Source organism: Mesoplodon bidens (assembly GCF_964165515.1).
Source record: "Mesoplodon bidens genome assembly, chromosome: 5".
Taxonomy (NCBI): Eukaryota; Metazoa; Chordata; class Mammalia; order Artiodactyla; family Ziphiidae; genus Mesoplodon; species Mesoplodon bidens.
Window position 1 is genome coordinate 73,871,264 of NC_138161.1, and position 12,632 is coordinate 73,883,895.

At 39.5% G+C, this 12,632-nt stretch overlaps 1 protein-coding gene across 2 annotated transcripts in view; it reads right to left on the reverse strand.

Moving 5' to 3' along the window:
• Positions 1-5,376: 5,376 nt before the first annotated feature.
• The window catches only part of PLCH1 (phospholipase C eta 1), a 216,069-nt gene continuing 208,813 nt past the window's right edge, over positions 5,377-12,632 (reverse strand). For both annotated transcript variants that reach the window (XM_081235026.1, XM_081235025.1), the window contains exons 21-22: positions 11,017-11,371; positions 5,377-8,559 (exon numbers count right to left, since the gene is read on the reverse strand). In XM_081235026.1, coding sequence (XP_081091152.1) covers positions 6,470-8,559; positions 11,017-11,371 — 2,445 coding nt within the window. In that variant the 3' untranslated portion in view covers positions 5,377-6,469. The remainder of the gene's footprint in view (positions 8,560-11,016; positions 11,372-12,632) is intronic.

Here is a 12,632-nt window from a genome sequence, read left to right on the forward strand (position 1 = left end):
GAATATATATCATACAATGCCTGCTTTCAAACCACAATGTAATTAAACTAGAAATCAGTAATAGAAAGCCAACTGGAAGATCCCCAAATACTTGGAGATTAAACACCACACTTCTAAATAACCTATGAATCAAAGAAGAAATCTATATTCATTAAAGAGATTGAATTAATAATTAATAACCTTCCAAAACAGAAAGCACCAGGCCCAGATTGGGTTCCCTAGTGAATTCTACCAAACATTTAAGGAAGAAATTATACCAATTCTCTACAATCTCTTCCAGAAGATAGAAACAGGGGGAATACTTCCTAACTCATTCTATGAGACCAGTATTACCTTAATACCAGAACCGGACAAAGACATTATTTAAAAACTACAGCCTAATATCTCTCATGAACATTGATGTAAAAATCCTCAACAAAATATTAGCAAATAAAGTCCAACAATGTGTAAGAAGAATTATACACTATGACCAAGTGGGCTTTATCCCAGGTATGCAAGGTTGTTTCAACATTTAAAAATCAACTAATTGGGGCTTCCCTGGTGGCGCAGTGGTTGAGAGTCCGCCTGCCGATGCAGGGGACACGGGTTCATGCCCCGGTCCGGGAAGATCCCACATGCCACGGAGTGGCTGGGCCCATGAGCCATGGCCGCTGAGCCTGCACGTCTGGCGCCTGTGCTCCGCCACAGGAGAGGCCACAACAGTGAGAGGCCCACATACCGCAAAAAAAAAAAAAAAAAAAAAAATCAATTAATGTAATCCATCACATCAACAGGCTAAAGAAGAAAAATCACATGGTCATATTAATAGGTGCAAAAAAAGTATTTGACAAAAGCCAGCATGCATTTATGATAAAAACTCTCAGCAAACCAGGAATACAAGGGAACATCTTCAACTTAATAATGAATATCTACAAAACACCAACAGCTAACATCACACTTAATGGTGAGAAATTCGAAGCTTTCCTGCTAATATCAGGAATAAGGCAAGGATGTCCACTTTTATCTCAGTTTTTAAATATTGTACGGGGAGTCCTAGCTAATACAATATGACAAGAAAAGGGAACAATAAAAGGAATAAAGGTATTCAGATTGAAAAAATAAAATTGTCTTTGTTCACAGATGACATAATTCTTTATGTAGAAAATCTAGAAGAATTGACAAAAAAATTTAAAAAACCTCCTGGAACTAATAAATGATTATAGCAAGGTTGCAGGATACAAGGTTAATATGCAGAAATCAATTGCTTTCCTTATTCCAGGAATGAACATGTGGAATTTGAAATTAAAAACATACTACCTTATACATTAGCACCCCCCAAAATGAAATACTTAGGTATAAGCCTAACAAAATGTGTATAAGATCTCTATGAAGCAAACCTCAGAACTCCAATATAATATCAATATGTCTAAGGAGAATAAAATAAATGGAGAGATTGCATGTTCATGGATAGAAAGACTCAATATTGTCAAGATGTCAGTTCTTCCCAACTTGATCTATAGATTGAGCACAATTCCAATCAAAGTCCCAGCATTTTGTGGACATCAATGGACTAATTCTAAAGTTTATATGAAGATTAAAAGACCCAGAACAACCAATTCAATATTGAAGGAGAAGAACAGTACTAGCGAGGATGTGGAACAATAGGAACTCTCATTCATTGCTGGTGGGAAGTCATAATGGTACAGCTACTTTGGAAGACAGTTTGGCAGCTTCTTATTAAACTAAACATACTCTTACCATATGATCCAGTAATCATGCTCCTTGGTACTTACTTAAATGAGTTGAAAACTTATGTCTATGCATAAACCTACACATTGATATTTATTGCACCTTTATTCATAATTGCCAAAATTTAGAAGCAACCAAGATGTACTTCAGTAGGTAAATGGATAAACTGTAGTACATTCAGACAATGGAATACTATTCACACTAAAAAGAAATGAGCTATCACACATGAAAAGACCTGGAGGACATTTAAATGAGTATTTCTAAGTGAAAGAAGCCAATATGAAAAGGCTATATGGCTCCAAGTATATGACATTATGAAAAAGGAAAAACTATGGAGACAGTAAAAAGATCAATGGTCTCCAGGGCTTGGGGGTGGAGGGGGGGAGAGATGAATAGGCAGAGCATAAAGGATTTTTAGGGCAGTGAAACTATTCTGTATGATATCACAACGGTGGATATATATCATTATACATTCATCAATGTGCAATAGAGAATGTGCAATACACCAAGAGTGAACCCTAATGTTAACAATGGACTTTGGGTGATAACAATGTGTCATTGTAGGTTCATCAACTGTAGTAAATACAGCCACTGTAGCGGATGATGTCAACAGTGGAGGAAGTTGTGGATGGGGCCATATGGGTGGGAAGAGAGAGCATAGCAGAAATCTCTGTCCTTCGGCCATATGGGTGGGAACAGAGGGCATAGCAGAAATCTCTGTCCTTCCTGCTCAGTTTTGCCATGAACCTAAATCTGCTCTAAAAAATAAAGTTTATTAACTTTCAAAAACTGGGTTTTTCATGGACGTCATAGGTATGGCAACATAACTTTCTGATTCTTTTTCCTTATATTTTCAACTACCACATGTAATATTATTTCTAAATGTTTGGACATTTGGAACAAAACCAATACATTATGTCTCAGCATCTCTACCAGCTGGTGGCTCCCTAAAGACAAGTCCCTATTCTCATAATCCCAGCAGCCAGCTGAGTCTCTAGCCCAGAAGGGATGCTAATCAAATATGCACTAAAATCTTCAGGAAAGGCAATGGTGTATAGAGGAAAGAGAATCAAAGTAGGAGTTGGATTAACCTTTCTTGGTGATTTCCTAGGCCCCATGACCTTGGGCAAATCACACGTTCACTGAGATTAATTTTTGGAAGCTATGAAATGGTGATAACCTCATCTCTTCACAAAATTGTTGTAAGGACCAAGCAAGATACAGCACATATAAAACTATTTTTAAATTGCAGAATCCTTTACAAAAATCAGCTACTCTTACTCGTGGGAAATGACTAAATAGATACTAAATTAAAAAGGAGAGAAAAATATGGGCTGGATGGAAAAAGGGAAATGAAAAAATTAAAGGGAAACAAAGATAAATTCAGTCATCACCACACTTGAAACAAGATTCGGTGCTTCTTCCTCCTTCCCTGCACACAACAAACTGTGACAGCAGACGCAGGTTTTCTCTCACATTTTCCCTAAGTTCTCATTCGTCAACGTATCAAACATTTACTGAATACAAATAAGTACCAGGCCTTGAGCTAGGAAAGGGCACAAGGCCTAATCAGTGCCCTCAGAGAGGTCTACGTCTAGTGGGGGAGGTATACAAGTGAACAGACTGATACAATCGAGGGCAGTCAAAGGCCCCCAAATGGAGCTGAGGGATTCTTGATGGGTTGGGTACAACCAGGGAAGAGGAGATGGCAATCAGAGAAGGTTCTCTAGAGGAAAGGACCCTCCAGGATACATCTTGGAAAATGTAGTGGGTAAAGGAGGAAAGGGCAGTCTAAGGCAGAGGAGACCAGGCTATAGAAACAAAGGTACTGAATCGAAGACCTTATATGCAAAGGCTATGGAACCTTATTCCATAAGAGATGGGGATCCACTAAAGGGTTTTAAGTGGGAAAGATGGCTTGATCAGATTTATGTTAAGTAGCTTTACAAGAGGGAGGGGATATGGAGATATATATATACGTATAGCTGATTCACTAAAAAAAAAAAAAAAAAAGCTTTACTCTGTCCTCTGTGGATACTGCCACTGCTGCAGGCAACTCTCCCAGGCACCTGTCCCTGCCCAGGCTTGGGATATTCCATCCAGCCTCTAAGAAAGGAGTCAAACGAGAGAACTTTGAAACCTCACAGGGCTTGCTCTAGTCAGACTTGGCAGAGAATGGGGGCTTCCTGGACTCTCTAGCTCTCAAAAGAAAAAAATTAGAAAGCCTGTTAATATCTTGCTTGAGATCTCACCGGCTGTGTGATTTCCTTGTGATTGAGTGAGTCTCTGATCCATCCTCCAAACAAATGAAACCCTAGTCAGGAGTCTAACCCGAGAACTGAAAGCTTGCAGTAAAAATTTAAGCTTTATTGCTTCCTCTTCCTTATTAGGCAACCCCCAAATAGTAATCAAGAATTCACTTTCCCTCCTCTTCCTAAGTCTATCAGTAGAAGAATACTTCATGTATGGGCGACAGACACACAGGGTACCTGGGGGATTGGTCTCATAACCCATCACTTGGCACCAACCATTTGTGTTACTACTAAATCACCTTGAGATAGGGTTGACATCCATATGTAAACTCCTGGATTTTTTTAAGAATACAGATTTCTGGGACTTCCCTGGTGGCACAGTGGTTAAGACTCCACGTTCCCAATGCAGGGGGCCTGGGTTTGATCCCTGGTCAGGGAACTAGATCCCACACGCATGCCACAACTAAGAATGCACATGCCACAACTGGAGCCCGCATGCTGCAACTAAGGAGCCCATGTGCTACAACTAAGGAGTGGGCGAGCCACAACTAAGGAGCCCATGAGCTGCAACTAAGGAGCCTATGAGCTGCAACTAAGACCTGGTGCAACCAAATAAATAAATAATCAGAATGCCTCTATATCCATTAAAAAAAAAGAATACATATTCCATCAAATTATAAATTATAAAAGGCAGATAAATTCTATACCTTTTAGCAAATGAATTTCAACAACTTTATACCATGTTAATCTCTTTAAGACAAAGATACTTTAAAAACAAACCAAGGTCTAAGGATGGAACTTTGTGGGTTCAGAACCCCCAAGATGATGAAGTATCTCAGGTTCACTAAGGGATGGAAAATGGGTCCCTCTCCTTTCACTATTACACCCCTACCCCAACCAGCATCCCAGTGCTTGTCCAAAGAGAGGAAGACCCTCAGCACTGGGGAGAAGTTCAGGGTTGGGAACTGAGAGAAAGCAGAGTCTAACTGCTTTCCTCCCCACTCTCCCCACACACAACAAAGATTCAGGCCACCTAATTTGCCAAATACAGCCTCTTGCCTGCACTGTCTGCATACCCTCCACACACACACACCCCCACCCAACCCCCTGTCACACGCAGGGTTTGGGAAGGATTTTTAAACTAGCAACACCATCACCAAATGCAAATAAACTCATTACATTGAATTTCTTCTCAAGTCGCCTTACAAATATGGTCTTTAAAGCACAGTGAAAACACTCAAAGACATGAAATGCTGCTTAAAACTGTCCCTTTAGAAGTGATCTCTTCTTCTGCAAAGAGATGAAAAGGCAAATATTTCTGAGTGCTTCGGGTTCCCTACTCAACAGTCATCACATGAGCTTTAATTGCAAAAAAAAAAAAAAAAAATTCATGAAGTGTTTAAAAATCTCCTTTAATTATATTCTCATGAACTCCAAGAAGAACATCATTGCAGTTAATGTTACAAAAAAGCAAAGAGGGACATCTGAACATGCAATAAAAAATGGTTTCACAGTGAAAATAATGTATGTTGGTATTAAAATATAGTTACTTGGCTCCCTGAAGGGAAAGGCTTTCTTCTCATTATCTATTCACTTGGGTTTTATCATGAGAAAATAATTTTTTTTTCTGGAAAGCTTTAGGACGTTTTCAATTTGTGCTACTGTTATTGTTAGCATCTGCTGGAAGTCCCTCATTCTGAAAGCCATTATTTGCAGTCTATAACTTAATCAGAAAATTCAAAAGTACAACAAATAGCTTGGCAACTGTGTTCTTGTTACATATAAAGCCATTAGCAAAAATATGTAACAAAATTTATGTGAAACAAACAATTTTGTCCTTATATACAGAAGTTTGCTTTATTCCTCATACCCTCACAGCCTACTCAAAAATGAGAGGGTGTGGAGGGAGCTGGTACCAATCTCCTTTGAACTCTCCTTCTGGGTGGGGTAGAGAAATCTTAAAAGGTAAGTTAACTATTTTAATCTTCTTTTAACTGAGTTACAAAAATGCATCTGGGCTTCTTAATAAAGAACAAAAACTAGGAAAAATGATAATGGCTTTAAAATAAAGAATTCATCCCTTTGCCCTTTGTAAAATCTCTTAACAGAGAGTAAAAATGACTACAGTTGTGACTGTGATCTGAGGACACAGAATAAAGAGCATCTTGGTGAAACATACGGACGGTAGAAACCAAGCTGCTGAGAAGTTTCACATCTAGGGCATGCGCATACATCATACCAATAGAGTTTATACCTCAGGGGAGAAAGATCAGGTACACGGGAAATGTCACCCGAAGCTATATACAAACGCATGAACAAGAAGAACACGTGGAGTCAAAGGGAGACGGTAATACAAGTTTAAAAATACATTTTAAAATCATCTCAAAGCCAAGGACCGTATTTACTGAAAACTCGGACATTCTACAGAATAGCTTGTAAACAGTGAAAATGCAGTTTAAAATGTAAAAAAAAATGCAGCTTTATGTAATTCACAGTCTCAAAAGAAAATAAATTTCTGGTTTATCATCACTGCTCGGCTCGGTCTGCAAAACGGAATGATGTGAACAGAACTGGTCGGCATGCCCGGAGCGCAGGGCTGCGCATGCGCCCTCGGGGATGCCGCGGCCCTCCACGCCGCCGCAGCCGCCCTTGTCGCTCCTCAAGTAGCCCGCGATGTATGAGCCGGTGGAGTGCCGGTTCCCCACAGGCGCCGGAGCGCAGGGTTTGCTTCGAAGAACCACTCCTCCCACAGGGCTGGGGTTCACACTTTTCTGCTTGTTGGCTTCCTGCTTTTCCTTGGCGCGACTGGCAATATTGCGCACTCTGCTCTGACTTCTGGATGACAACTTTCTGACAAGTGCCCTGGGGAACTGACTGACATCTTGCTTGGAATACAGCACTTGGCAGCCGTCTTCCTGGTCAAAGGACACAAGCTTCCGCAGCTGTTCGGTCAGGGCATCTATAGGCTCTAACGACTTTGTTTTCACAGTTACGCTCTTCTTGTCTCTGATGCCAGTTGTAACAAAGCTCTTACTAATACACTGGTACTTGCTTTCAAAATTACAGGTGATGTCCTCTGATGTTAAGTCCCCCAGACTTTTGGATTTGCAAGGACTGGGCAGCTTCAGAGCAGGCAGAGGAGGGTGTGTGGACCGCTCGGGGGCAGGGTCATGCATGTCTTGAACGCTAGACAGGGGCCCAGGGGTCTGGTTCTTTTTTGCATCTGAATTTGAGAAATGGTTATGCATAAAACCAGCACCCTGATAGGCTAGATGAGAAATATTTTGATTTTTGACATCTTGAATACTACTGTTGAATATTTCAGAGACAGAAGAGTGGAGAGTCTCTTTACAGTAGCCATTTCTCAAGCCTCTTTGAAAATGTTCCACCACATCCTGACTGTATTTCAGTTTTAAAGGAGAAGCAAGGTGACTTGTGCCCTCTCTCCTATATCCATAGGTTGTTAAAGGCAGACTTTGTGAGTCTCCATCCATTTCCACGAGACTGCTCTCCCCAGAATTTAAACAGAGAGTGGGATCCACCATTACATCTTTCAGTGTCAAGTCAGTGGAAGTGGCAGGGCTGTGGTTCTTCGGTATTTCCCAGTCTTTTTTGTGGGTGGGACTTTTTGGTAACCAGCAGTGAGGATTATTAGAGGACAGAGGCAGACTGTTTTCCATGGTCCCTGTCTTGGTCTTCCCAGAAAGATCATCATCTGCTTTAGTTTTAGGGACAGGAGTGCAGAGAGTTTCACAAACAGCTGCAAGTGTTGAGCATTCAGAGTTCTCGTGCCCCAAGAATGCAATCTGCTCAGGAGATGAGCACAGGAAGGATGACTTGGGTTTTCCACTGGAAAAGCCATGCTTGAAGGGCATTTTTAGGTCCATGGTAGGCAAGGGAGGATGGCCTGCTATCACACTGGGGCTCTGAAGATGAGACACAACTATGGGGTTAACCTGGTTGCTGGTCTCATCAAACTGGCCAATCAGTGCTGAGATGGAACTGCCAGGCTCATTCTCATTTGTCAAAGTGACATTATCAATAAGATGGGAAATTTCACTCTCCTGGAGAATTGCAGTGGAATGTAAGTCAGGTATGTCAGAACAGAGCGTAGAGACGTCTGACAAAGAAAAGGATGTTGCAGCTCTGTCCTTATCCCAATTACCTTCCAGCTTCTTAATCTCCAGATTGCTTTGAGAAAGGGTGCTTCCTGACAATGCGCTTTTCCCTACCACGAAGCCCCCAGCATTGCCGTTTCCCTTGGTTTTCACACCACATAGATCTTGTGTTAGGCTAACTGCAGGGTCACGAGCCAAATGCTGCCTTGGGGAGAGGGATTTGTTGGTGCACTGGTGTTCCTGGCGATCACTTAACACATTTGATTTGGTTCTCCCACCCTTTGGATCTGGTACCAACTGTTCTGTGATTGACAAGTTGGCGGTAGAAACAGCAGAGTTCCCGTGGCTGATGTCTTTGTGGAGGAGAGCACTGGAGGAAGCGGATAACTTTTTGTTGAAATTTGGAAAATGCTGGTCTTTTATACTTGCCTTCCCATCTCTTCTGCCATCCTTATCTCCTGCTGAACGAAACAAACAATATTTTAAGTGACATGTATCACTTTATGTAGGACCTTCAAACACTCATGTTTGTCTTCAGACAGACAAATGGAAAATGTAAATCTGTTACATTGCGACAACATAATTATGGATTGCATAGATTTGCAACAAAGTGTCTGTGTGATGGATAAATGGCAAAATTTCACTGAAACTTCCCTTTGAATAGCTATTACATCAGCTAAGGATGTAATAGTCATTGTAAAAAAAAAAAATGTCAATGAGTTACCATACTTTTACAGTGAAGATTACCTTAAGTTGTTTCCTATTCAGATTTGTACTACACAGAAGCATGGCAATAAAAACAGAACAAGACAGCTCTGTTAAACAAAGTATTGTGGTACCTGTAAGCAAGATACTGTAAGCTTTCAAAGTTATACATGTGTTAGAGGAAAAAAAAAAACCCATACAAATCATTTTGAAAAACATTTTGTCAAAATACTGATTTTAACCAATTAATTCTAAAACAAATTGGAGGGTGCAATAGATGCATTAAAATATCAGTATCTGTTGACTTTAAAATGTAAAAATAAAGACTTGGTCACCAATTTTATACCATTGCTAATATCTAATTTTCCGTTGATCCTATATTTTTGGTTTTAATACATAAATTTCATATTGCATTCTCCCCTAAAAGAGGCAGTAAGATATCAGGAACAGTAAGGAAAACTATAAAAATATACAATTCAAAGTAATTTGGGGTACCCCATCCTGTTTAGTATAGTGCTAAGACAATATTGATATTAGGTGTTCAATATTGATATTAGGTATTCTTAATCACATTATTTTAATGGATTTTATGCTTTCAGTTACGAGAATTAAGAAAATATGTTTAACTTTTTCTTAAATATTTTCCTAACTAAAAAAGTTCATTATAAAAATTTGATAAACCCAAAAATTATAAGGAAAAAAATAAAGATTATATGATTTACCACTCAGATAGCCACTGTAAGCTTTTGTAGAGGGATAGAATTATGTACACAATTTTTTATTCTGAATTTTTTCCACTTAATTTTTCTTCTACATGATAACTTGAATCATTGCATGGTTATGTACTGCTCCATATTTATAAGTTTTATACTTAAGTATTATTAAATATATTATGCTATATATATATGAATAACTTATATAAATTTCCTGTTTTTTAAAGGGAGGAAAGAAACATAACTGTTGCTTTCTAACTCACCTTAATGGTAGTAACATCTTAATTGTGGCATTACATGATTAATTATTACTAATTTCTTTTGCTTTATTTCCCCCCCAAATGGAGTTATTTATATTTATATATAGTTTACTTTCCCCTAAAATGGAATTTTGAAATAAATTTTAAAGCATATATTTCATCTCTTCTCTGATACTGCTCTTAGCAAAATTTCAAACTTGTTAACTGCCTTTTTCTCCTTCAAATAAACCATTCAAAAATTGGTTTGTCTCCCTACAACATCTTACAATAAAAATCAATACAAGCAAAGTGGTGTTTGTGAGAAAATAGATCATTGAAATTAGATTGCATGATGAAAGAATTTTGCTAAAAGAAACAGGTATTACATTCTACTGTCTGAAATGATTTTGATTTAATTAAAACTTATTTGTTGCAGAGACCTCACATGGACACAGTTTTGGTGCTTAAATTATCTAAAATAGGGTGGGGGAAGAGTCACCAACACAAGGCAAGAGCTCTTTGGTACACTGTAAAGGAGATATCACTCTTTATCATGTTCTTGATATGAGTGAAGCATTATGCTCAAATTAGGGGAAAAGGTGGGCAATGCCTGGTTCCTATGCCTGAGGAATCTATGAATGGACAGGAGCTGCAGACATGCTTCCTTCCCTGTCAACATCCAGGGGTCAGGGAAACGAGGCCACAGGAAAACAGCTAATAAGCTACCTCTTGAGAAAGCAAAGATTTCTCAAGTGAAGAAGGTGGATTACTTTTAACATCTGGCTTTTCCTCTTTCTCCATAAACATTTCCAATTGTAGAAAACATGTTATATGGTGGGAAAGAAATATAACTAAACTCAACCTCAGAAAACTCCATTTAATTCTATTCCTCCTCAGAAAATCAGTAAATTTTGTACCCACTTAGAAAACCATGATCTCTGATCATATTTTGCAGGTTTCACCTCCCTCTGTTGTGTCTCATAGACCTGTAGGCTCCATGCCATCACACCTGATCCTTCACTGTCAATTTCAGATGTCAATGTTATTTTGAGGCTTTAGGTGACTAGGTGATAGCTCTTTTACCACCCACTCCCCAAAGTTTAAAATATGGTCTAAAAGGTAACACTGTAATGTACTGTAATGAGTTATTTTTCAGTATATTTTACTTTGACTACAAAATGTCAGCCATGTAACAATGGTAATTAGGGACCAAAATGGGCCTTAAAGGTGTGTATTCTTAGAGAAACTTAAAGCATCTTACCCAGAGAGTTTTCTTTTCCTTCTGTGTCTTTTGCAGTTTCAGATATAGGCAGCGACAGAGCCCCCAGAAGACTTCTGTCAACAGGCATAGAGACAGGGCGTGCTTGCAAACTCCGTGTGGTCCTTCTCAGGACCCCATCTTGATCTCTTGCAGCCTCAGACACAGAATCCTTTATCTCTACCATTTCTTGGAAGCCCATTTTGCTCTTTTTTCTGCCTTTGGCTGGAGCACTGGCTGTGCGTCGCAGAATCCTATCTCCAATCGATCGCTTCCGAACATAATGGGAACTGTTTTCTGAAGAGCTGTGCCTGGGATTCTTATTGAACAGCCCCTTCAGACCTTGGAGCTGTCTGTTCTGAAGACACAAAAGGACCAAGCACAAGTTAAGCAAATACCACTGTGTCAACTGCTTGCCTTTTAAATGACAGCTCCATGAAAAATGGATACAAAACAAAATCTCACAGCCACTGAAGAATATTCAAACCAAGAAAACAGCAGCTCACAGCATGTTTGCACAACGTCATGCACATTTTATCAACCTGACTTTGGGAGGAAGGCAGCCTCCCATTTTCACAACCAAGCTTTCCCACAAGTTTCCTGCCCAAAGATGACAAGGTGGTAGGAAGAGTTTCCACAGTGAAAAGACTATAATGAACTTGAGCCACCTTAAAGCAACAGATACATGTTTTAAAGTGGTAAGCAGGAAGATGGAGCGATGTGAGAGAGCATGCCGCCATGACCACTGAAAGAGAAACGCGCCAGCAAGAACCAAGTACCATGCTGAGAAACTACCTTTGTAGCTCCTAGAAAGTGCAATATAGTGTAACTGGGGTTGAGTATTAAAGGGCTCCACTGCAAGGGGGAAAAAAGCACAACAAAACACAATTTGGGCTCATTCAAGAAGGCTACACAAGTAAAACAGAAGGAGATAGAACACATATGCTCTATAAACCCTTTCTCCCACTTTGGATTTTTAGTCACAAGTTCATTCATTGCTCAGTTCACCACCATCATGTTGTGGTTTATGCATATGAACCCAAACACACCTTGAAAGTAATAAATGACTTACACGTGGACATTTATTTAGGAGAGAGAACACAAATCCTACAGAACACCTTCTTGGCTCAAGGTTTTTTTTTTTTTTTTTTTTTACATCTTTATTGGAGTATAATTGTTTTACAATGTGTGTTAGTTTCTGCTTTATAACAAAGTGAATCAGTTACACATATACATATGTTCCCATATCTCTTCCCTCTTGCGTCTCCCTCCCTCCCACCCTCCCTGTCCCACCCCTCTAGGTGGTCACAAACCACCGCTGGCTCAAGTTTTTAACAAACTGATTTTTATTATTTCCTTCAAGCATATTAAGTGCTAGAGATGCTGCTTTGTTCACCTGGGATTCCTAGAAATTCAAGAATCATTTTTCGATCATTTACATTTGTGTATGTTTAGGCCAGAGGAGAGAGCCCAACAAGCACAAATAGAAACCCAGGACTAAACACAGAAAGTCATAAAACTTTATCACTCTTAGAAATTAGGAAACTTAGCACCTCACCCCTCCCAACTGATGGATGTGAGAATAAACACATACCTCCTATTTCAGGCCAAACTGGTCC